At 47.4% G+C, this 21603-nt stretch overlaps 1 protein-coding gene across 3 annotated transcripts in view; it reads right to left on the reverse strand.

The window, feature by feature from the left end:
* Window positions 1-1358: 1358 nt before the first annotated feature.
* Window positions 1359-21603, reverse strand: part of TOM1L2 (target of myb1 like 2 membrane trafficking protein) — a 56591-nt gene continuing 36346 nt past the window's right edge. Inside the window, exons 12-16 of one of the 3 annotated variants that reach the window (XM_012577543.5) lie at window positions 20474-20549; window positions 17316-17381; window positions 9708-9767; window positions 7201-7237; window positions 1359-6669 (exon numbers count right to left, since the gene is read on the reverse strand). In XM_012577543.5, coding sequence (XP_012432997.1) covers window positions 6521-6669; window positions 7201-7237; window positions 9708-9767; window positions 17316-17381; window positions 20474-20549 — 388 coding nt within the window. In that variant the 3' untranslated portion in view covers window positions 1359-6520. 3 annotated transcript variants of the gene reach the window in all.

Consider the following 21603-nt stretch of genomic DNA (forward strand, 5'->3'; position numbering starts at 1 on the left):
CCCACTCCGGGTTTATTTACCCTCGGGTGAAATGGGGAAAGGTAAATGACCTGTGGTCATTTCCTATTTGCGGTGGCATCCAAAGCTGCTGCCCAGTGCCAGAAAGCGGCGACACTCCGCTCGCACGGGGCTCTGCCCCTATGGGGTTCGGTGCTGCTCTGTGCCCAGGCTCGGCAGCCCACGGTGGGAGTTTGCACGTCCCTGTGGGAGCAGCCTGGGCGATGAGAACTCCATCAGGGTTCACAAACCAGGGAAGCCATGCTCAGTTTGGGGAGTTGGATCACCAGAGGCTGGAGGGGCACGCGTGGCAAAGGCAAGTCCCGATGTGCTTGTGCTGCTCTTACACTCTTCCCTCTGCATCCACTCTGGCCCCTGTTGGAGGCAGAATTTGGGGTTCGAGGGGATTTTTCCTTTACCAGTGTAACTGTGGGGCTGCAGAGGACAATGTGGTGAAGCCCCTGGAAGGAGCAGCCCCCTGCTCCCACATCCCCCATCCCCACTGCCCCTCCTGCACAGCGCTGGACATTTCTGACCCGGCGCTTTTTGTGTGATTCTGCCCTGTCAGGGCAGCAGCAGCTCCACACCTTTCCCAACAGATCCAGGCCAGGAGCCTCCCTGAATGGATCCGACATTGGGGCACGCACATGATCATCAGGGGTAAACAAGCTGGGGCAGGGCTGCTTAATGCTAATATGTAGCTACAGGGAGGGGAATCCCTGAAGCTATTCCAGCTATCCCACACCCCCTTACCCAGATTTCAACAATCAGGGTGGATCTCCACCTGCAGAACAGAGGGCACTATTCAGACAACCTGGCTCGGTTTTGGCCAATGCCACTTTTCTGGGGCTCTTAAACTGGTGCTCTTCCTTCTCTCCCTATCAAACCCACCATCATAATGGGGATGTTGGAACAAATTCCTGGCAGATGAGTCAGGAAAGTGTCCCTTGGATGTGCTGGGAACATCACCCATCTCTTTCCAGGTCACAAGGGTGGTGACCCACAGTTGCCCGCTAAGGACTATCAGTTAAGCCCTGCCAAGTGGGCAGGCATCCCACCAAGCACCGAGGTTGTCACCCGTGCGGCTGCCTGATGCCACCCTCAGAAGATGTGCCAGAATTTAGTGGGACACGAATTCAGCAGCACTGGCAACACAGCAACGAGCCACACAAAGACACAAAGAGCTGGGGACAAGCCTTCTCCCAGCGGGAATACCCAGGTTCTGTCTCCTGGAGGAGAACGAGGACTCCCAGTTTTGACATCTGGTGGGTACCCAAGGGCTACACATGTCCCCTGTGCTCAGGCCAGGCAGTGGAGCCAAGCGAGTCCCCAGCTGAGAGACAGACGATAGCACCCCCAGCTCACACTAATAGTGTATTTATTGGAATATCTCACATGCAGGAACCAAGGAGATGATTTCTGGAGCAAGTTAAACAATGGCAGATTAATACAGTTGTCTCGTCCTTAACGGAAACACCTTCTACTTGAATACAGTGATGTTTTAGTGTTGGGTTTCTCTGCTTCTTGTGCATTTTGTTTCTCTTTACATAGTCAATCTCTTTAAACAGTTATGTCCCCTTTCTCCCCCTACCCCATTCCCAAACAAAAAAATATCCAGTATCTTCAGTAAATAAATATTATCCACTTTTATCTGGAAAGCCTACAGCTGTAATATACAGAGAAGCTATTACACAGGTTACGTTTGTAGGGTTAACAACAGCTCATAGGAACATGTAGGGAATGAGGAGCTCATACTCATAAAAACACGGAGCAGGGTGGGAATTCTGGAGTAGTGTGTTTGCCGTGGGCTAAAGAGAACCAGCACCAGAGCTTGGTGCTGCTCAAGGCCAGCTGGCTCTTGGTGACACACAGCCTCACCTCTGTCCAGGTGAGGAGGAGGTGTGTGGAGCCTGAGGCTGTGGTTTGGGATGGACGGGTGGGAGGTGCTGTGTGGGCACCTCGTCTCCTTGGCTGGTGGGAAGTCACAGCAGCAGAAGGGTTACCTCCAACACAGCTCTAAATCCACTCACTGCTTCACTATTTCCATAAAAATAACTGTTCTGAGCTGTTTTTTTCCAGGGGAGGCTCTGCAAGGCTTGTGGTCAGCTCTGAGGAGGTAAACAATGACGGAGCTGGATGGGGATGGACGGGAATGGAGATAGCACAAGCAGTTCCCACTCCAGGGCTCCCAGCTGCCGCAGGAGACTCAACAACTCACTGGATGAGTGTTGGAAATCCATCTTGTTTGCTCTCCTGGGCTGCACATCCTGTCCCTGGAGGTGACATCAGGAGAGCAGGGCACGGAGGAGCAGGGACAGGCTGTGCTGGCTGGGAGCTCCTGCACGGAGGGACCGTCACCCCTGCCCTGGGCCTGAAACCACGGCCCGGATCTGTTCTTCCACCACTGGAGGGAAACATCTCGCCACCACAGCCAGCTCCCAGTCCTCCATTTCAAAGTGGAAACAGCCAATGTATCCCATCAAAAAACGCTGAATGAAGTCAAACAAACAGAAATCCTCACTAACAAAAATCCTTCAGCTTGGAGGTGCAAGACCAGCCCTGAGTATGACAGAGCTGGTTTGATCAGCACATCCTAGAGGTGGAGGCTGTGATAATCAGAAGGGAAAAGGTATCTTGGAGGCTACGTGAGGGTCCCAGGATGGACCAGTCTCACCATTTATGCTGTTCCCTTTAAGAGACACCATGCTACGTTTTTATGAGCAGTTCTCCTATGAGCCTTACCTACACCCTAAACACCCTAAATGTCTGTACAGCACATTGTTATCTATTACACCTGCTGAAGATACAGCTGAAATCTACACAGAACAATTAAAAAAACCCAAAACCCAAAGGATATATTTAAATAGAAACCATTGATTCCTTACATCTCAGCACATGAAGAGTTAACAGAAGAGGTTAAAAAACACACTGGAAAGAAAATATATAGACAAAATAAATATTTTAACCTAGAACAGGGCACGATTAGACCTTACAAAGACCCCGAGAATAATTTAGTGTCGTTGAGTGTCAAGCTGTGATTCCTAATATGCCTAGAAAGCACTGGGATGTTATTTCTTATGGAAAGTGGATCAGGCTGCAGCTCCATCCCTGTTCTCCCAAGCACTGGAGCCACATGAGTCCTCTGCCCACTTGCACAGAAGAAGCACTTAAGAGTGAAAGCGGAGGAAGGATAAATCGAGAAGTTGGTCTCCTGAAGTGAAAAACCCCCTCCCTTTCCCTCAAACAGTTCCCACCACTCCGGTTTTTAGCAGACCACAAGAGGACAGGGAAGATGAGAGATCCTGATACAGGACATTTGGGAAGCTCTAGCATAGCTGTTGTATTTGTTAAAGGTTTGGGCTAAACCACCTGTTCTGCCACCCTCTGTTCCCTTCGGTGCTTCCAGCCCTGAGAGCCAAGTGTGGTGGATTTGGGCTCCAGATCCATCCCAGGTCTTTACAAAAGTACATTTCCTCCCTAGGAAGGCATCTCCTGGGAGCTGCCCTATTTCCAGCAAAGCCACCACTTGTGCTGGTGGCACCTGCCACTCCCTGCAAGCACTGCCACGGCTTTCCAGAGGATAATGCGGAGTGTCAGCAGGGACCACGGGTTGCCTGGGGCTGCACACACCAAAAGAGCCCCCTGAGCTCTGCCAACACATGCTCTGTACTCTCCCCCCAGCCCCAGCCTTCTCATTCCACCTCTTTTCCTCCCAGCTGGAGAGAGCAATCACCGACAGCTCTGCAGAATCTTCCAGAAAGGGACCAGATTTTCCCTAAAGCAACACCTTGGAGGTCCCAGGGCAGGTTTAGTGTGACAGAAAAAAAAGCATTAAAAGCACTGTCCCCCAGCACCTTTTGGCTGAGGGGTAGGGGATGAAGGGCCAGCACAGCTGCAGCAGTGGGACACTGCGGGGGCTCGGTGACAGCGACATCCGTGCCACTCTGCACCATCTGACAGTGTCCCCATGCCTGAGCAATGCGATTATCTCCTCTGGCTTGGCAGGGAAGCTGGATTAACATGCTTAGAATCACCTGATGTGGCCATTTACAGGGTCAATGTGTTTCAAGGATTTAGAAGAGAAAATACACACTTAAAACACCCACGGAGCTTTCTGCATTGACAGGAATACCAGCAATTCATTCTGTGCTGGCAAGACTGCTCGGGCGATCACCAGATGCTGTCTGAAATCAAATCAGTGTTGCCACAGAAGATTCCTCAGGTTTCTGGGAGCTGGTGGCCATATCTGATGTGTTGTAGCAAGCTGGCAGTGCCAATCCCTGAGCGTTGGGCTCACCTTGTGTTGAGCAGTGAGGGCAGTGGGTGAGAGCAGGGGTGTGCAGTGCAGCCAAGGCAGATTGTTCCATTAGCCACGGAGAAGATGGAAAGGGAGAAAGCCTCTGCAGACCCACACAGAAGGGCTTCAACTGGAGAGAGGGCCAGCAAGTGGGGAGAAAAGCTTGATCCCCAAGCTATTTCCATCCTTAAACTGGTTTTGCCTGTCCATTTGTAAGCTGTGCTACACAGAGCAGTGATGAGGTGTCACACCAGCACAGAGGGGTGGCAGGACAGCCCTGCCTGGGCCCAGCTACATATGCAGGGATCCTGGAAGAGGCTACAGGCAGGGCAGGACAGAGAAGATGATGAGTAGGGAGAGCAGAGAGTGAAACCCGACCTGGGACGGCCTGGAAATCCTGCACCAAACAACATTTCCCTTCAAAGATTAATGTGTCCGCTGTCAAAGTCCATCAGTGCTGCAATCAGGCATTTGGTAACAGGCTTTGTGTGTCACAACGTCCCAAAGGGGGTGGTCCTCAGAGAGTATGGAATGGGCTGATAAAATGCTATGCTCAGATAAAAGCTTCTATCACTTGGCCTAGAACGACTTTCCAGAGAGCTTGACACACATCAGCATCCTGGGAAGCTCAGACATGTCAGGTCAGAAGGAGGTTGCCTAAGCCAATGAACACCCTGAGGAAGAGGAGCTGGAGCCTGCTGCCTGCATGGGCTTTTAGCTGATAAAGTGCCTCTGTCAGGATGGGAGATTCTCCTGCCATGCACTGCTCAGCTCTCTCTTTGATCCTGCCATCCTGCACCACTGGATTCCTCCCAAGGAATGTGCTGGGGGACGCGATGAGCTGCCTGCTCCAGCTCTGCCTGTCAGCCCAGCAAGGCAGGCACACATGCTGGAATCCCTGCTGGCAGCCCCAGAGGAGCTGGAATCCTGGCCATGCCTCTGGCAAGTAAGGGAATATGTTTGTTTGCACAGAGACTGCAGCCCCGTAGGAGCTGGGAGTTAATGAAGGGCAGAGGGATCAAAGGACATTCCAAAAATTACAAATAGCATGGTCACAATCATTTCAACACTTTCTCAGGCCTAAACCTGGAAGGAAATGAGGAGTTTCACCTCCAGCACAGGCTGGCACAGCTAATCCTTCCATGGTAACCACTTCCCTCAGCGTTCCATCCAAATCTCTGAGGTTTGCTCTTTTCCTCATCCCTACCCCCAAGAACCAGCATATCTGTCCTACCAGGCATGGCAGGGAATCCAGGAAGCTCAGTTCACACCCAATCCATGAGCAAGTCCCATCCATCTGCATGGATGTTCACACCAAATGCAGAGCTCTAGAGTCACCAAAGAAGGAATCTAAGGTAAGGAGAAAATAACTAAGCTATTTTAAAAGGCAAACACACCAGGAAAATTCCTGCGTGAGAATGGTCTCCCAGAGAGCGAGGTGCTTCCTGTGCCATCGTTACAGCATCCATTTAGCTCAGCATTTTCCATCCTTATCAACTGCCAGAGCTACTGGACATGGCCAACAGACTGTTTCAAATTAGAGCAAGCCCAGATAAAACACAAGGCAAAAAATACCCTGTGAGATTTAGAATTGAAACGCCAGAGAAAGTGGGGAAAAGGGACCACCATATGGTACCAGGAGATGTGTGAGTGGGAGAGTAAAGGATTTTAACTTGTGAAGCACATGTTGAAAGGGGAACAGTTGTTCCTTGCTGTCGAATCCAACACGAAAGCCAATACATTAACATTTTATCTAAAAATAAAGACACACTCCTCCTGAACATTCCAGCTCAGTCAATTACATGCTGATTGACAGAGCCGTCTACTTGGCAGGACCTGCCTACAGAAGAGGATGATCCCTACATAAATTGAAGGGCAAGGCTGCTCTCTTCCCCCTGGGCTTTTGTTTCAGCCCAGTGTGACGTACTCGTGCATTCTGAAGGGGTTTTCAGCATCAAGAGCTGGTTTTGTGCAGCTGGGACAGGAAGGAGGGGATTAAGCGAGTGCTGGAGAATCGTGGTCTGGCAGGAATAGTGTTGGATTTAAATAGAAAGAGTCAGCTTGTGGGGGTGGATCATTTAGGGAGGGAGGGAAGGAGAAGCAAACTATGGAATGGGGGGGACTGGAGTCGTTGTTAGCCAAGGACTGTGGGAGGACGAAGTGGCCGTGCGGCGACATTCGCCGGCGGAGCAGAGGGGCGGGAGGGACGGCGGCTCCGCGCCATCTTCACAGTGCAAAGAGGGCGTCCTCCGAGCGCTCCTGCTTTTTCCTGCTGGAAGGATTTGTCGGAGGGGTGGGGGCTTCCAGAGGAGGGGATGGCAGATTGGGAACCATCTCCGCCGCTTTGGCTCGCTCTTCTAAAAATTTGTCAAACTCTGCAATGTAAAAACAGAAGGAAGACAGGTAAGAATGGGGGCTGTGGGTTTGGCCCCAGGGACAGAGGTTGGCAGGGACTGAAATTCCAGGGCCTGGCATCCTGTCGGGCTGTGTTTGCAGGCACAAATAGTGGCACAGCCTGACTTCCTCGGGAAAGGGTACAGCCGTCCTTGGAGACACCCGAGCTCAGGCAGCAGCTGGAATCAAACCCACACTATGCCACCGGCTGTGACAGAACCAGGGAAACATCATTCCAAAGGGCTGAGCAGCTTGGGGACACATTCCTGCTGGCACAAACACCGAGCACAGCCAAGGAAGATGGCAGGGAAGCACTTACAGCCAGGAGGGCTCCCCACACCATAAATATGAACGTTTTGCTGTGAAATGCTCTCCTCCTGCCTTTCTGAGCATGGAAGCGTTTGCTGGGGAACATCAGGCTGGGAGAAGGCAGCATCTCAGCAGGGATCAAAGCAAATTCCATCTGAGCACTAACCTGAGAATGGCTCAAAGCCAGGGGCATCTCTGCTTACCTTCACTGGTCACTCCTTCTTCCAGTTCGTTGCCTTTCTGCAATGGGAACAAAAAGGCACGTGAGCACAGGCAGTGCTTCCCCTTCTCTGTCATCCCCTCCACCTTTAATACAACTGGACAGTTTCCACCACTTGTTTCCACATATTAACCATGGGAGCAGGGTGTCCTGGGGAAATCACAGGGCTCCCACCTCGGGAGGCCAGTGGGGACTGGCATTTCACTGTGCTGCAGAGCAGGAGGATGAGCACTGAGGTGCTTCTGAAGATTGCTGGTGGACAGCTAAGCTTTCCCTGTTGGACCTGAATGTCAGCCCAGTGCTGTTTCCCCTTCAGACAGTAATTCTGGTCCAAATCTGAGCTGTGTGAGTCACACACACACTGTACCAGATGGCATCTTTTCTGTCACACAGTCCTTTAAAAAGTCAGGACTGTGGTTTGCATTATGTCTTCAAGTAAAATGCCCTTTTAGCTGACAAAGGACACGTGAAAAATTGTATGGGGTCAACATTCCTCCTGTGAGAGTTCATTTTAGGTTTCATACAAAAATATAGCAGCTTTCCTGTGCCCATGCTGCACAAAGACAAGACCAGGGTGAGCTGGATGAAGGATACTGACAGCAGTTAGTGTTTGTCCATCAGAATCAAAGGCTGGGAATGCCACAGGGTCACTGCATTTCCAACAGTTTGTGCATTTCAATGTGCTTTTCAAATAATGAAATTAAAAGTCCAGGGATAGGCATCCTTGTCAATCTAGCAGGATGTTTAAGATGGGTAAAAATACTGGTCGAAAAAGTAAAGTATTTGTCTGTACTTAGCGTCTCTACTAGAAGTGGGACCATACTGACTGGCCTCACATTTTAGAACCTGAGCATCTCCTGGCTTCCTACTGCACTGAGGTTTCCAAAGGTTCACACAGCAGCCTCTTCACAGGCAGAGCTGCTGTTTGTCCCAGAGTACCCCAAAAAGGGTAAGGAAATGCCAATTATCTAACCTAACCTGCAGCTTCCTCGCCTGGGAAGTAGAGAATTGAAATGAGCTGTTAACAAGAAGGAGGGGACCCAGAGTGAAAAAGAAAAATCCAGTTCAGATTTTCACAGGTTTCTCTCTGCTGCACCCACACAGGGTTGGGATGGGGACCCAGGGACATCCCCAGGCTTGCTCAGGCATTTCCAGGACACTTCTCTGCTTTGTTCCTTTTGAGCAAGTCTGTGCTGGGGATGACAGAAGCACAGAGCTACCTTCATATCTCTCCATCAGATCTTCTCTCCTCTCAATTAATTTAAATGGCAAAGACAAAAGTTGATTGGTTAAGCAGAGCGGACATGCTACGTTTACAGTATTTCTTTAACAAAATGAGGCCAGTTTGTAATTAAATTTGAAAGTGACTCCTGTACTGAGGCCTGACAAACCAACCTGCAGCTGGAACCCAGTGACATTTCAGAGCCAGCCAGTCAGTCTGCCAAAATCAAACACTGAACCTGGAATCTGTTTAAGCATTTCAGGCACCTCGGGAGAGCTGGAGAATTTTCTTCCTTCCAGTACAGCCAGCTCCTGCAGTGCCAGAGCACAGGGCTGACGTGCCAGAGCATGCCTGCAGCTCTGCTGAATCCCACAGCTCCCAGCTGGGAGCTGAGCAGGCAGCAGCAGGGGGCTGGGGGAGACCCTAAGGACTTGGGAGTTTTCTGCCTCAAGCTGGAGGAATGGAAGGAGATGATGATCCTTGGGGATATGCTGAGTTCAAGTTCAGTTCACTAAAACTAAGAGCAGTGTGGACACAACCCACCCCTCACCCCCCAAAATGCACTTGGTTGATTTGAGTGATATGCTTACATTGAAAAAAACCAAAACAGTAAATGTGTACTAGTTTATCCTGCTTAAACCAAATGTGTGTTGGGATAGCAAAACAAACTCCAGGGTGAAGGCAAAGCTACTTTTAGTTCTGTTTTTTTGTTTGTTTGTTTAATAATTACTAGACAATAATCATTTAGGAGAAAGTTATAAACATTGAAGAGAGACTGTTATAAATTTTTATTATTACTATTATGAAACATGTCAAGATTGCCTGCCAGTTTAACAAAGACATCTTGATTTGAAAGGAATCTATGCCCTGATCCAGCATCTCTTAAAAGCATGCCTCAACATAAGCATGAACTTACATCCTGTCTAAATAATGAAGCTTTAAACATGGAATTTAAGTCTGGTGTAGAAAAATTCAGCCCATATTTAATACTTCCCTATTTGAGGATCAGAATCCCACATTTTCTGGAACGTGTGCTATTCTGTGATGTTCACATGGAGAAGGGAAAATAAAACAGCTCAGAAAAAAAGTGTTTTGATTGAATTGCTGAACACGACCCTGACTCCTCCTGCTTAGATATTCCCTTCAAAGGGAACCAAACTCTCTGCTTGGGAAGTTTCACTGCTTCCTGCTATGAGAAGTACCAGGAACTCAGCAATGCATTGAAAGTTACCCATGCAAGTGAAAAATGAAAATATAAAGAGTCTCACCAAGTCGGTACTGAGCCACTCCTCAATGTCATCCATGACAGAGGACTGTGCAACAGGGATCTAGGGAGTGCAGCGAGAGAACAGCAAGGCAGGCAAAAACCAAAACACATCCACAATCATGGCCACAGAGCGATGGAAAACGCCAGAAATAAGATTAAAAACAAAACAAAAACAAAGATGTAAGATGTGCTGGAAAAAAAAAAAAGGCAACAAAATATAAATGGCATTTCAAATAAAGAAACAACTTGGAAAGGAAATTATGAACAACAAGGCTAAAAAAACCAGGAGAAAGATTATGGGAATGATGTGACTTGATGCCAGTGTAAGATGAGTAACTTCTCGACCACATATTAAAACCATCAGGATGGACTGATGATTCTAATCTTGATCGTGAAATGCTTTTAAGGGTAGAATACTGGATATCAGTTAAGTTTTGAAATGTTAAATTTACACCTTTTGTTTTTTAAAATGGGTATTAGCCACAGTGAAGGGTTAGAAAAAAAGAGGGGCTCAAAATCTTTAGGCAACACTCCTATGAAAACAAACTGGTTTTCTGCGCAGGTGGAGAAGTCAGAGCCCAGGGTACAGTCATGCTTCCTCCCAGATCCTCCTCCCATCACACCACCAAGCCCTGGCAAGTCTTGGCACAAGGGTTTAAAACAAAACTGTCCCAGCTCCCAGTTCCCACTCCTCTGCCAAAGGTGACCCTCGGCAGCAGAGCCCAGCATGTGCCAAAGGTGAGGGAGGAAGAGGATGGGGCAGAGGAGAAGAGGACAGCCCCAGAGCTGCAGCAGGGCTCTCCAGAGCAGGTCAGGCTCCAGGGATAGTTTAACACTCAGGTTTGGAAGGTTTGCCTCTGCCCCTGCAGTGGATGGGACACAATACCAGAGTGATTACAACAGGCAGAGCAGAGGCAGCTGAAGGGCAGTGATTTCACACAGTGCTGAGGGAACCGGGTCAGCAAAGGGAAATTACTGAGTATTAGGTGTAGAATTTCCTGACTTAACTACACTGCTTAAATACAACAGAGGCCTGCTGAAGTAAACAGGAAAACACCACAATAGATCTAGTAAGGACAACCTGAAAAATAGTTGGAAAACAATGTCAGACATGTGAGTTCCAGGCCAGGGCATGGCAGCCAAGCAGCACGGCTGGCAGGGAGGAGACCTGGCACTGTTAGAGGGACTCTCCTAGGCAGAAAAGGTGACAGGGGCTCTCCACAGCTTTGTCTGAAACCTCTTCCAGGAACTGCCCACCCTGGAAGTGATTAAAAACCCTGTGGATGTGGTGCTTGGGACATGGCTTACTTGTGGCCTTGGCAGCAGTGGGTTAATGGTTGGACTTGATGGCCTTGGAGGACTTTTCCAACCTTAATGCCTCTGTGATTCAATAAGAGCTGTAAGAGGCTCTGCAGATGCATTTCCTGGGAGATGTAGTTTTCTCAGTCACTTCTAGCAGGGAAAGATGGATAGATGCTGGATCACAGAGGCTGAGACTGTTCAGCAAAGCTCCTCAGGAATTTTTCACAGTATCAAGTGACCCTTTGTACTGAGGAGGCCAGTTAAGCCCTTGCTTGAGGTGAGGTGTGGTAAAGTGGGTTAGTTGTGTCCAAGAACTGGAAATCCAGAACTCAATCCAAAGCATCTCCCCTAAAGACCAGCACCAGGAAGGTGGCTGGGCTCTGACTTGACAGGTTGCCTGGACAAAGTGACAGTTCTGGCTTTAGAGGTAGAAGGTGTTGTTTTCCTTCCAGTGAATTCATCAAGATCACAAACAGAAAATAAATTTCTGAAGTTTCCTCTTGAATGGGCCAGATTTAGGATAACTGTTCCTTTCTGATTTCCTGAATCATGCACACACAAGACTATCACAGTGAGCTGAAGCTGCTGCGAGCTGGCCCAGACCGCCACTCACAAGGGAAGAGCTCTAAGCACCTTCCAACACATTCCTTCCCAAGGACAAGTCACATCTTGTAAAACTGTCTCCTTGGTTTAACAGCTATATAAAATACTAGCTTCAGAGATAAAAAGTAATGATTTTATTCAGCCTACAGCAACCTAAAAGCTACTGCAGAAGTTGCACTGCTGCCTCTCTCCTCTATTGCTTAACACTGTGGAAGGTGCAGCCTCTGAGCTGTTGGTTGCAGCTCAGAAAGGTGCTCATGTTTCTCTAAGGTTAAGAACATTGCATGGAAGGGAGGAGGAAAACAGCTGGTTTATTTTTCCTTTTCTGTGAATAAAATTTACAGGAACTCATGGGGCTCCAAGAAAGTTGGAGGGGGATTTTGGATAAAGGCCTGCAGTGACAGGACAAGGAGGAATGGCTTTAAACTGAAAAAGGGTGGATTTAGATTAGATATTTAAAGAGTTTATTCCCTGTGAGGGTGGGGAGGCCCTGGTACAGATTGCCAGAGAAGGGTTGTGGCTGTCCCATCCCTGGAAGTGTTCCAGGCCAGGCTGGATGGGGCTTGGAGCAACCTGGGATAGTGGAATGTGTCCCTGCCCATGGCAGGAGGTTGGAATGAGATGACCTTTATTCCAACTCAAACCATTCCAGGATTTGATGATTTTATGAATATAAGAGCAGCTGTTCTAAAAAGTGTGACAGTACTGTGCCCCTGTATTAGAAGGAACAGCAGCTCAGATCTTGATTATCCTGAAAACATGACAGATGACTGATCAAGTACTGAGTTCCTGAGAATCACAGGACTCTTGAATTTGCAGAAGTCCTCGAAGAACAGCTCAGCAGCACAAGGGTTTGTGCTGTGGCGTTTCGTAAGGATTTTAAAAAATGAAAAAAAAAAAGCAAATAAGGAATTCTACTTTCAGCTAGAGCTACTTATAACAAACAAACAAAGCCCTCAGAAGTGCAAGAGCACTTCTTGCAGAGAAGCAGACAAAGCTGTAAGATAAACATCTGAGTGTGTCAGCCGTTTGCTATTCAGCACTGACCTTTTAAAAAGCTTTCCCTGTCTCCCAGCACACCCACAGAAGTGCTGAGGGTTGGTATCTATTGCTCCTTCCATGCACAAACTTCCAGTTTACTTTCCTAAGACTCTGAGCCCCATTTCCTCATAAAACATGGGTTACATGTGCCAGGTTTAATTTGTTCAAGAATAAAGAGGGAGGAAATTCTCAAAGAGCAACTGGAAGTTTTAAATTATTTTAATGATAACATTGTACCATTTATTTTTCATTTTAAACTGAGAAGAGAACATACAGAGAAGCTCAATTTTTTCCAGTCAGTTGGGTACTTGGCAAGTCTTCCCCTTTCAGAAGCCCTAAACTGAAAAATGTGCAGGGGAATTTTGTTATAACTAACCCTAAATCCCAACAGAGGCAATGTAAAAACAAATTAACTAGTTTACACATTAAAAAAGACAACAGTTTCTGGGAACAAGCAGCAGTAGCAGCCACAGACTACATGGAAAAAATTCTGGAATGGGACACTGTCTTGTTGATATTTTGATTATGCAAACTTCCATGGTCTAGTGAAGCTTTCAGTCTTGGCAAGATAGCTCCCCAGATAGTGCAGGCTGCAGGAGCTGTTTGTATAAAGATATTGGGATTTTTTTTTTTTTTTAAGTCTATACTTACAGTAAATGGAAATTAAGTCACAAAATATTTTTGGGTACTTCAAGTAACTGGCTTTAATTAAAAGCTGGTCTGATTGTTTAAATTCCTTTTTAATTTAGTCTTTTGAAAATCCTATGAATGGGATCATCTTAACAGTCCTGAAAGAGAAATGGAAAAGGAGGGTTGGGAGAACAAAAGTAAGTGCTCAATCCCACAAAACCCACAGGAACCTGGAATTCAAGTTCCTACTTATCTAGGCTAGATTGTGTTGATGTTCTCACTAGCAATCAAAAGCCAAAGAGTATTGCCAATATTTTTCCTCAGAAGTCATAAAATCCAATATTCTACCCTTAAAAAGACAGTTTAAGGTTATTATTATCACATTTTATTTCTATTAAAAATGATCCCACTGGAAAAGAAGCAGGTATGAAATGACAATTCAGGTCTCTAGGTGAGCTCATTAATGTTCTTAAAATGTTTAACAAGGTTTATGCTAATTGTTGCTAGACTACTGCCTTGTAATAGCTTAGTTAATTCCACTTCTTTCTAGATGTTTAACAAAGCTGACACCAGTTCTTGGTTAGTTGCTACTCACTCCCCCTCGCTGGTTAGCAGTAGTAAAGGTCTGTCATTCCTACAGCAGCACTAGGAGCTAGGCTACTAGCAGGCTACTCCAGCTTACTACTACAGCCTTACCATCTATTTAAAGCTGTTGTGATCTTGAAATAGCTGCTTGGCCTCAATATTAGACCACGCTTGGCTTTAGGTGTAAGGATTAAATGAACTCCTTGGCTGCTCACAACTGTGTTTGCACGTTGCAGGGCCGGGCAGGCAGGAGCTGCTCCCACAGAGCCTGCTGTGCCCAGCTCTGGCAGGTTGCACCACAACCAGCCCATCTGATGTGACACGAGTGTCCAGGCAGTGCCAGCCCTCGCTGACAGTGACATCAGGGATTGGGCTGTCCTCGCACAGTGCTCTGAAACATCACAGCTGGCTAAAGAGACCCCCGTGGTCCTCGGGTAAGGGGAAGCACCTGCTTGCCTTCAGCAGGGAGAGGGGTCCCACCACATGGCAGAAATGAGATCTTCATGTGCCTGGTTTTAGGCTTATCCACTATTCAAGCACTTCAGTCTCCAAGATGATGACGTTATTCAACAGTCTCATGTTACCCAAGTCATTTCCACATCTCAGATCCTATCTCTCTCTTGAAGGCACATAGCGGCATCCCACTTGGTTACTAATTAACAGAGCTTTCATTTAATCTTTACTCACCTATCTTTCCTACAAAAAGGGCTCTCCTCTCTAGCCAGGCACCTGGCAGTCAAGATAGTGTGCTGAGTGGTGCTCATATCAATTCCTGTGAATTCTGGTTCCGTGTCATCCTTCCCCTGCCACTGTCCCAGTTAATGTCCTGACATGGTGGCTTAAGCAACACCTACTTCTCACTTTCAAAACAAATAACCCATTTGGTATTTGAGTGGGTTGACAAATTACTCTAGGAAGGGAATATATTAATGCAAATCTCAGTAGCTGTCCAATCTCATGAGAAGGGAACTGAGACTACCTGCACTAAAATGTGGCTCTGTGGTAAAGCCTGTGCCTAATTGCTGCTGATACGGATCCCTGTGTGAAACCTGCAAAACCCTGACCTCACACTGCAGACAGATCTCTCACTGAACTGCTCACCTCCCATCCCTCAGCCATATAAAAACCAGAAACATTTTCTGCCAATGTCATTTTATCTACTTTAGTTTTGTGTGTAGGGCTGGGATGGATAGAAGTGTGGCTTGTGTCTGTCTCCATGGTTCTGGCATCGAATTGATGGCAGAAACTGAGCCACAAGTTAACTGGAAACAAGAACAACACTGCCAAATTCACTTGGAGAGGAGAGCCAGAGACTGCAAAAGTGTGTGGTGAACTGGGATGCAGAGAAATGGAGTGGGAAGGACTAAGTCCAAAGCTGAAATGTATCACAGCTTGTACAGAACAATGTCAGGTCGTGAGGGATGTAAGAACCACTCTGGCAGGTGGAGAATTCCTTCTGAGTGGTCTCGGTGTGGGCTCAGGGAACAGCAGTGTCAGCTCACCCCTTTCCTCCTCAGCAAAGTACAAAAAGTACCCCACAGAGTGGGCACATCAAGTTCATACCTGAGATTCTAGTTATCCACTGGCATTGTAAATGCTACAGGTCATATTAATAAATACTGTTAAGAACTACAGCCAATTAAGAGAGAAACAGAGTTAATGATTAGTTTAGTTTTATTTTAGGTATTTCTCTCTCGTATTTAGCATACAAACAAGGTGACAGGTTTGTAAGAGCAGTGACTGGTTGGACAGCCAAGCCCCCTTCCCTCCCCACATCCATATGCCTCCATGAATGCTGCAGTATCCTTTTTCCAGACTGAATAACCACAAGCCAATGAAGGAATATGCTGTTTGCTTTTTTAATAAAGCAGTGATGTGAGTGGTGTGAACAGCAGGGGTGCTGATTTCATGCTTCCTCGCTCTTGTAAACAGTGGAAAGGCAAAGAAGAAGAACTAACTCAATCACTGGATTATTCATTATGGATGAACATCCAACAGTGGCACAGCACAACCCTGGCTGCAACAGAGCCACTGAACAGCGAGAGCCTCTCTGAGCCACAGCCGACAGCATCAGAGGCAAAGCTGATACTGCTGCTCATGTTACAGCTTTTCACCCTCACCTTGTGAGCTGTGGGTGTCTGACAGCACCAAAATGACACTCTGGCTCCCAGGGACTGTACCCACAGTGGGCTTATCCACGTGTGTGAGCAGCCATGGAGCTGCTTTTGGGCAGGCAGATACAGCACCTGTCCCATCACTGCGTGTGCACCAGCTGTGCAAAGTTCTGCCAAATTTCCAAGCTGGCCCTGAGAAATAATCTGAATTAGCCCTAAATTCAGAAGAATAAATGCAAGTGTTTCACAGAGTAGATACTATATACTCTGGATTTTCTAAACTTTAAGCTTTCTGGGATGTTTCTGTTTTTTAAGCACTGGGCAGCTTAGTCTGGGACATTCAGGGCTCTCCCTGGAGTGAGACATTTCTGTTCCTGGTGCCCAGCCCCACATGCTGCAGTGCCAGCACACCCCAGAGCAAAGGGAATTCTCCCTGCACCTCTCTGAACTCAGCTGCAGCCAGAACTGTCTCAGGAGGATTTTCTACAGTTAGGTCACATTATTGGTACTAATCTCAAACACTTAAAATGATGGATTACATTGTTAAAAAAAAAATTGGTCTTAGAACTTGGCTTTAAGGCATAGCTGAGGGTATTTTTCTATTCCTCTGGCTTCTGCACCTAAAGCAAGCTTTGAACTTCTCTCTACAAGCACATTGATGAAGGACAACTTCAAATGAGGTCAGAATGTGCACAGGTTCAGTGATCTTCAGAAGCCTGATTTTATCAAGGCACTGGCATCACCAGACATAGGAATTAAATCCTTAAAACCAGAAACACTGTTGTACTTTTTGGAGTCTGATTCCTAATGCCAGTGATGTTGAAGATGTCAATCTGGGCAGCAGTTCTCCCATTCCCTTCCTTGCATAAAGAATGATCCTACATTACTCAGTTCAACTATATAGGATCCTACAACTTCCCTAGGTTTATTCCAGACCATGAAGTTAAGCACTACCAGAAAAGGCTGCTTTTGAGACAGACAGCAAGTGTCCTCTTTATGAATAAGACCCATGAGACTTGTGTTTATCCCTCGAAAAGTGGATACTGCATAAATAAATCAAGACAGTAGAAGGAACCAATTGGATCCCCAGGCCTCTTCTGAAGGTGACGTGGGATCCTACAAATGATTCAGTGATTTACAGGTCTTTGTGCTGTATAAACAGAAATTGGTGCAAATCTTTGCCCCAGGTAATGATGCAGGTGGGAAATAAACTCCTTGTACTGTCCGATTTCAAGCGGTTCAATAGGGCAGGACGAGAGGTGAATGGAGGATGGTTATTCTAGGTCAGGGACTGGGGTGGGCAGTAGGAATTGCTTCACTGGTGAAATCCTCACCATTCCTTGTGTAATTAGCCACTTGTCTATGGGCTCCATGTCTGAGTTCCCACCTTTACCTCTCCTCTGTGTTGAGAACAGAAAGGTCCATAAAGAGAGAAACCACAGCAACAACCCATGATAAAGTAATAAAACAGTTAAAAACTTCACATACACAGACACACATACACACACAGAGATGCCTACAGTAGCTTCTGGCAGCAGTTGTGTCCCCCTCTGCCTGCCAGCTCTGTCCATAAGGGGACAGACCTCACCCAGAATTCTGCACTTCCTAAGACAGTTCACAGCGTTTTAGCACTCCCTCCATTATGTCCTTAGAAATAAAAAAAATAATAATAAAATAAACCAATCACTGGCTGGTAGTGAGGCTGATGTTTGTCATCTTCTTAGAAGAAGGAAAAGTGAGGCTGTACAAGCTACTGCAGTCAGTGGGACTGCACTGGAAACTCTCATGTCACACTCTGTGGAGTCCCCTTTGTTTATGAAGCTGTGGGTTGCAGCACACCCTGCTCATGTCCTTGACCTCAGCAGACAGACTGTGCCCCACACAGACAGCACAGCAGCTCTGCAGTGGTGTTGAGTGGAGGGAAGTCAGGGCAGTTTGCTGCAGTGTCCTGGCAGCCTTTCAAACTGCCCCTCTTGAAAAGCGCAGAGGTTAAAGGACTGCTGATGCATCCAGCTCCCCTGAGCAGGCTGCAGACTGCATGGCACAGCACCACAAACACTCTAAGATGGTTTTGTGTCCTTCAGCACCTCCTCCCTGAGCCAGGGTGGGATGCAGAGCCGTCTCCAGCTCTGGAAGGGCTTGCTCGAGCTCAGCAGAGTGCAGTGGCTCCAGTGAGCTCAGCAGAGAGCCACTGGTGTGTTATGTACATTCACACAGATATCTGCACACACAGGACACCTCTCCTGTTCCCATTAACACAGGTAATGGAGAATCAGTTGCAATCTTGTATGTCTCATTTAATGAGGGGAAAAAAAATAAAGGGAAATCATTCCAATTTCATCTACTGTCTGTGTAACACCAGAGAATTGTTTCTTGGACACCTCTCCTCCCAGTTGTGATCATGCAACAACTCAGTGGCAACAAAAGCAATTCCCAACATGGAAAAGCAATATTAAGAAAACAGTGTATTTTTAGCTCATCTTGTTTCCAGCTGCTAAATCACATTAAAAGACAGCTAATGCCACGTGATCAGCCCTGTCTCTGCAGACCATTCTGAGAATGACTGCATTAGAAACGTCGGATGTGCTGAATTCTACCACTGGACAACTGTGCTGGAACGAGACGTGTGTGAAGAATGTGTTGCAAAGCTTTTGGCTCCTCCCCAGAGCTGTTCTTAAATTAGCTCTACCCAAATTAAAGCCTGTCTTTTCGTTTACTGAGCACTGCCAGTTTTTTGCTACACACGCTGGGGCTGGTAACTTTAGGAGAGTTTAATTTTTATTTCCTTTAAGAAGAGACACCCACAAGCCTCACAACAGTTGAGAAAAAGTGTTTATCAATTACAGAGTGACTGCATTTCAAAACAAGGTCTTCTGATTACACATTACAGTCTCCAGGACCTTTGAAAAGAAGCTGAAAGTCTCGACATCTCATAGCCTCAAGTTCCACAATCAATAAGGCATTTACCCCAAAAAACTTTGACCCACAGATGAGCTTAGCCACAGCCCTTTGAACTGACAACACTTGGGGCAGAGCAGCAGCTCTGATGGTGTGGATGACAGGTTGTGCTGGTGCCTAAAGCAGAACTGGCTGGGAACAAAAGTGTTAAGAAATAAAGACATGACCCTGAGGCCACTGAGGGAATACAGCTCCCTTGACCAGCTAAATGCAAGCCCCTTGCATTTGGTTAGCCAGAAACAAAGAGCAGAATCTCAAATCCTTCCCCAGGTCCTGCCAATAACAGCTCAGTGATACTGGGGGCTTGGGATGTCACACTGGATTCAGGAATTCCTGTGAAGGAATATTTCTGCTCCTGCCTCCTCATGCTTCCGCTTTTACCTCAGTACTGTTGCCATGAGTTTTTGTGGGGCTGAGCTCCAGCTGGTCATGTGGCTGACCTGGGTTATAAATTGCCCTTCCTGCAGGAGGACAGGGACAAGAAGTAGCAGGTAGGTTTGTGGGGTGGGGGATGCTCTGTAAGAGCTGAGGGCCTGCTCCCCCTGAATGATGGCCTGGGCAGACAGGCAGCTGTGATCTGACCCCAGCTGGCTCCCAACACAAATTCTCCCTGGCTTGGAGCACAAGCTGCCAGGCATGCCAGCTGCCCAGAGCACTCCCACTTCATGAAAGAACCAGGGTGGGATCAGCCAAGGCATGGGGAGGCAATTCTCCCCAGTGAGAGGCATGTGCACACTGCTTTGGCTCTCCCATGCTACGCTGGCTCTGCCGTGCTCCCTAGTGGTCATCACAGCCCAAAATTGGACTGGAAAAGGCTCTGAACCTGCTCTGTCCTCTAAAAAATTACACACAGCTGCGTACAAAAGAGCAGCAGAGTTTTTAAAAGCAGGATGGTAGAAAGGGGTCAAGGGATGATCTGAAAGCTCCTTCACTTCTGCCTTCACCGAGGGATGCAGACAAAGCTGCCCAAGCTCTCTCACCCGTGTTTTAAGTGCCAGCTGCTGTGAGGTGACAGCACATGGGGCTCTTCTGCCCACACAAGAGAGCAAGAGCTGCCCTGGGCAGACAGAACAGGCTGCAAGCGAGGGCAGTTATGGCAAAGAACGTGAAGCATTAAAAGTCTGCATCATTTCTCTCCCTGTAACTCGCTCGTGTATCCGTGCACACAAAGCAAAGTCTAGTAGAGTAAGACTTTCACAAACAAAACCAAACCAAGCCAATGCACATCAGTGTTCACAGGATATTCCCCACTTAATTCTTCTCAAGAGTGATTCCAGCCAAAGAGCTGGACTCCCCAGGCAACCTGCAAGGACAAAGGATAATTTAACCACTATGATTCTGAAGTCTTTTAGAGTGAAGGGCAGCATCCCTTTAGAGATCATTATTGAGCAAGTACTTGCTCCCAGATATCAATTTCAAAATAGCCATTACTACCACGTTGGTGGAATCCAGAATGAGAAGCTCAGTCAAAGCAGCCGCCTCCAGCCGCCTCCAGGATTCCACGTGGGTAACAAAACACAGAGCTGTGACCTACCCCTCCCGTGTTCTGTTTCCGAACATCCAGGGCAGATGCCAGTCCTTTGACAGCCTGTGGATCCTCGTACGTCACGCTGGAAGAAAAGAACAAACCACACAACTAGCAAGAAAGTCCAGCAGTCATCCATGAGGAATCATGCAATCATAGGAAGGCCTGGGTTGGAAGGGGTCACTCCTGCCATGGGCAGGGACACCTTCCACTATCTCAGGCTGCTCCAAGCTCTGTCCAACCTGGCCTTGGACACTTCTAGGGATGGGATAGCCACAGCTTCTCTGGGTAACCTGTGCCAGTGCTTCACCATCCTCACAAGGAAGAATTTCTTCCCAATATTCAATCTAACCCTTCAAACTCTCTCAGTTTGAAGCCATTCCCCTTTGTCCTGTCACTCCAGACCCTTGTAAATAGTCTCTCTTCATCTTTCTTGTAGGTTCCCTTCAGGAATTAGAATTAGGTCACTCCAATCCCTTCTCTTTTCCAGGCTGAACAATCCCAATTCTCCCAGCCTTTCCTCATAGGAAAACAATACTCTGTATGCCTTGATTTGCTCCCCTGGGAACCAGAAAGCACATTCTTTTTCTTAACAAGATTTGGAGGGTACTGTCTGTACCCCAAGAAGAGAAGTTTGCTCTGTACAAAGGCCATCCATCAGTTTTGGAAAGCACCTTGAAGCAAAGAGAGTAAGATCAGCATTATGAAAGGCAGACAAACAGGTCATGAGGCACCCTAAGAATGTCCAAGAGCAAGTGGGGGACTGTGAAAAGAGGCCTGATTGCAGATTATGTTTAAAAGAGATTTGGAGATGACATCTGGAAGCCTGACCTTGCTGTTTGCATGGAGGGGAGGCAGAGCAAGACTCAAAGAGAGATGAAATTATGCAACTGCAGTGAAGCAGACAAAGAAATGCACTATTTACAGAGCTGTTAAAAGCTTCTTAAATTGCAATGCAAAAGGGACATGTAGCAGTCAGGTGACAGAGGCAGCAGCAGCATCTCACAGAGCACAGTGGTGAACCCTGAGCTGCAGCAGACACAAACATGTGCCCGTACATCAGCTCCTGGGAGGGGCTGCCTGAGCAGGGGGAGCCCTCTCTCCTCCTCATGCTGGCTTCTCCCAGGCTGTGAGCACAG

Source organism: Taeniopygia guttata, chromosome 14 (genome assembly GCF_048771995.1).
Source record: "Taeniopygia guttata chromosome 14, bTaeGut7.mat, whole genome shotgun sequence".
Taxonomy (NCBI): Eukaryota; Metazoa; Chordata; class Aves; order Passeriformes; family Estrildidae; genus Taeniopygia; species Taeniopygia guttata.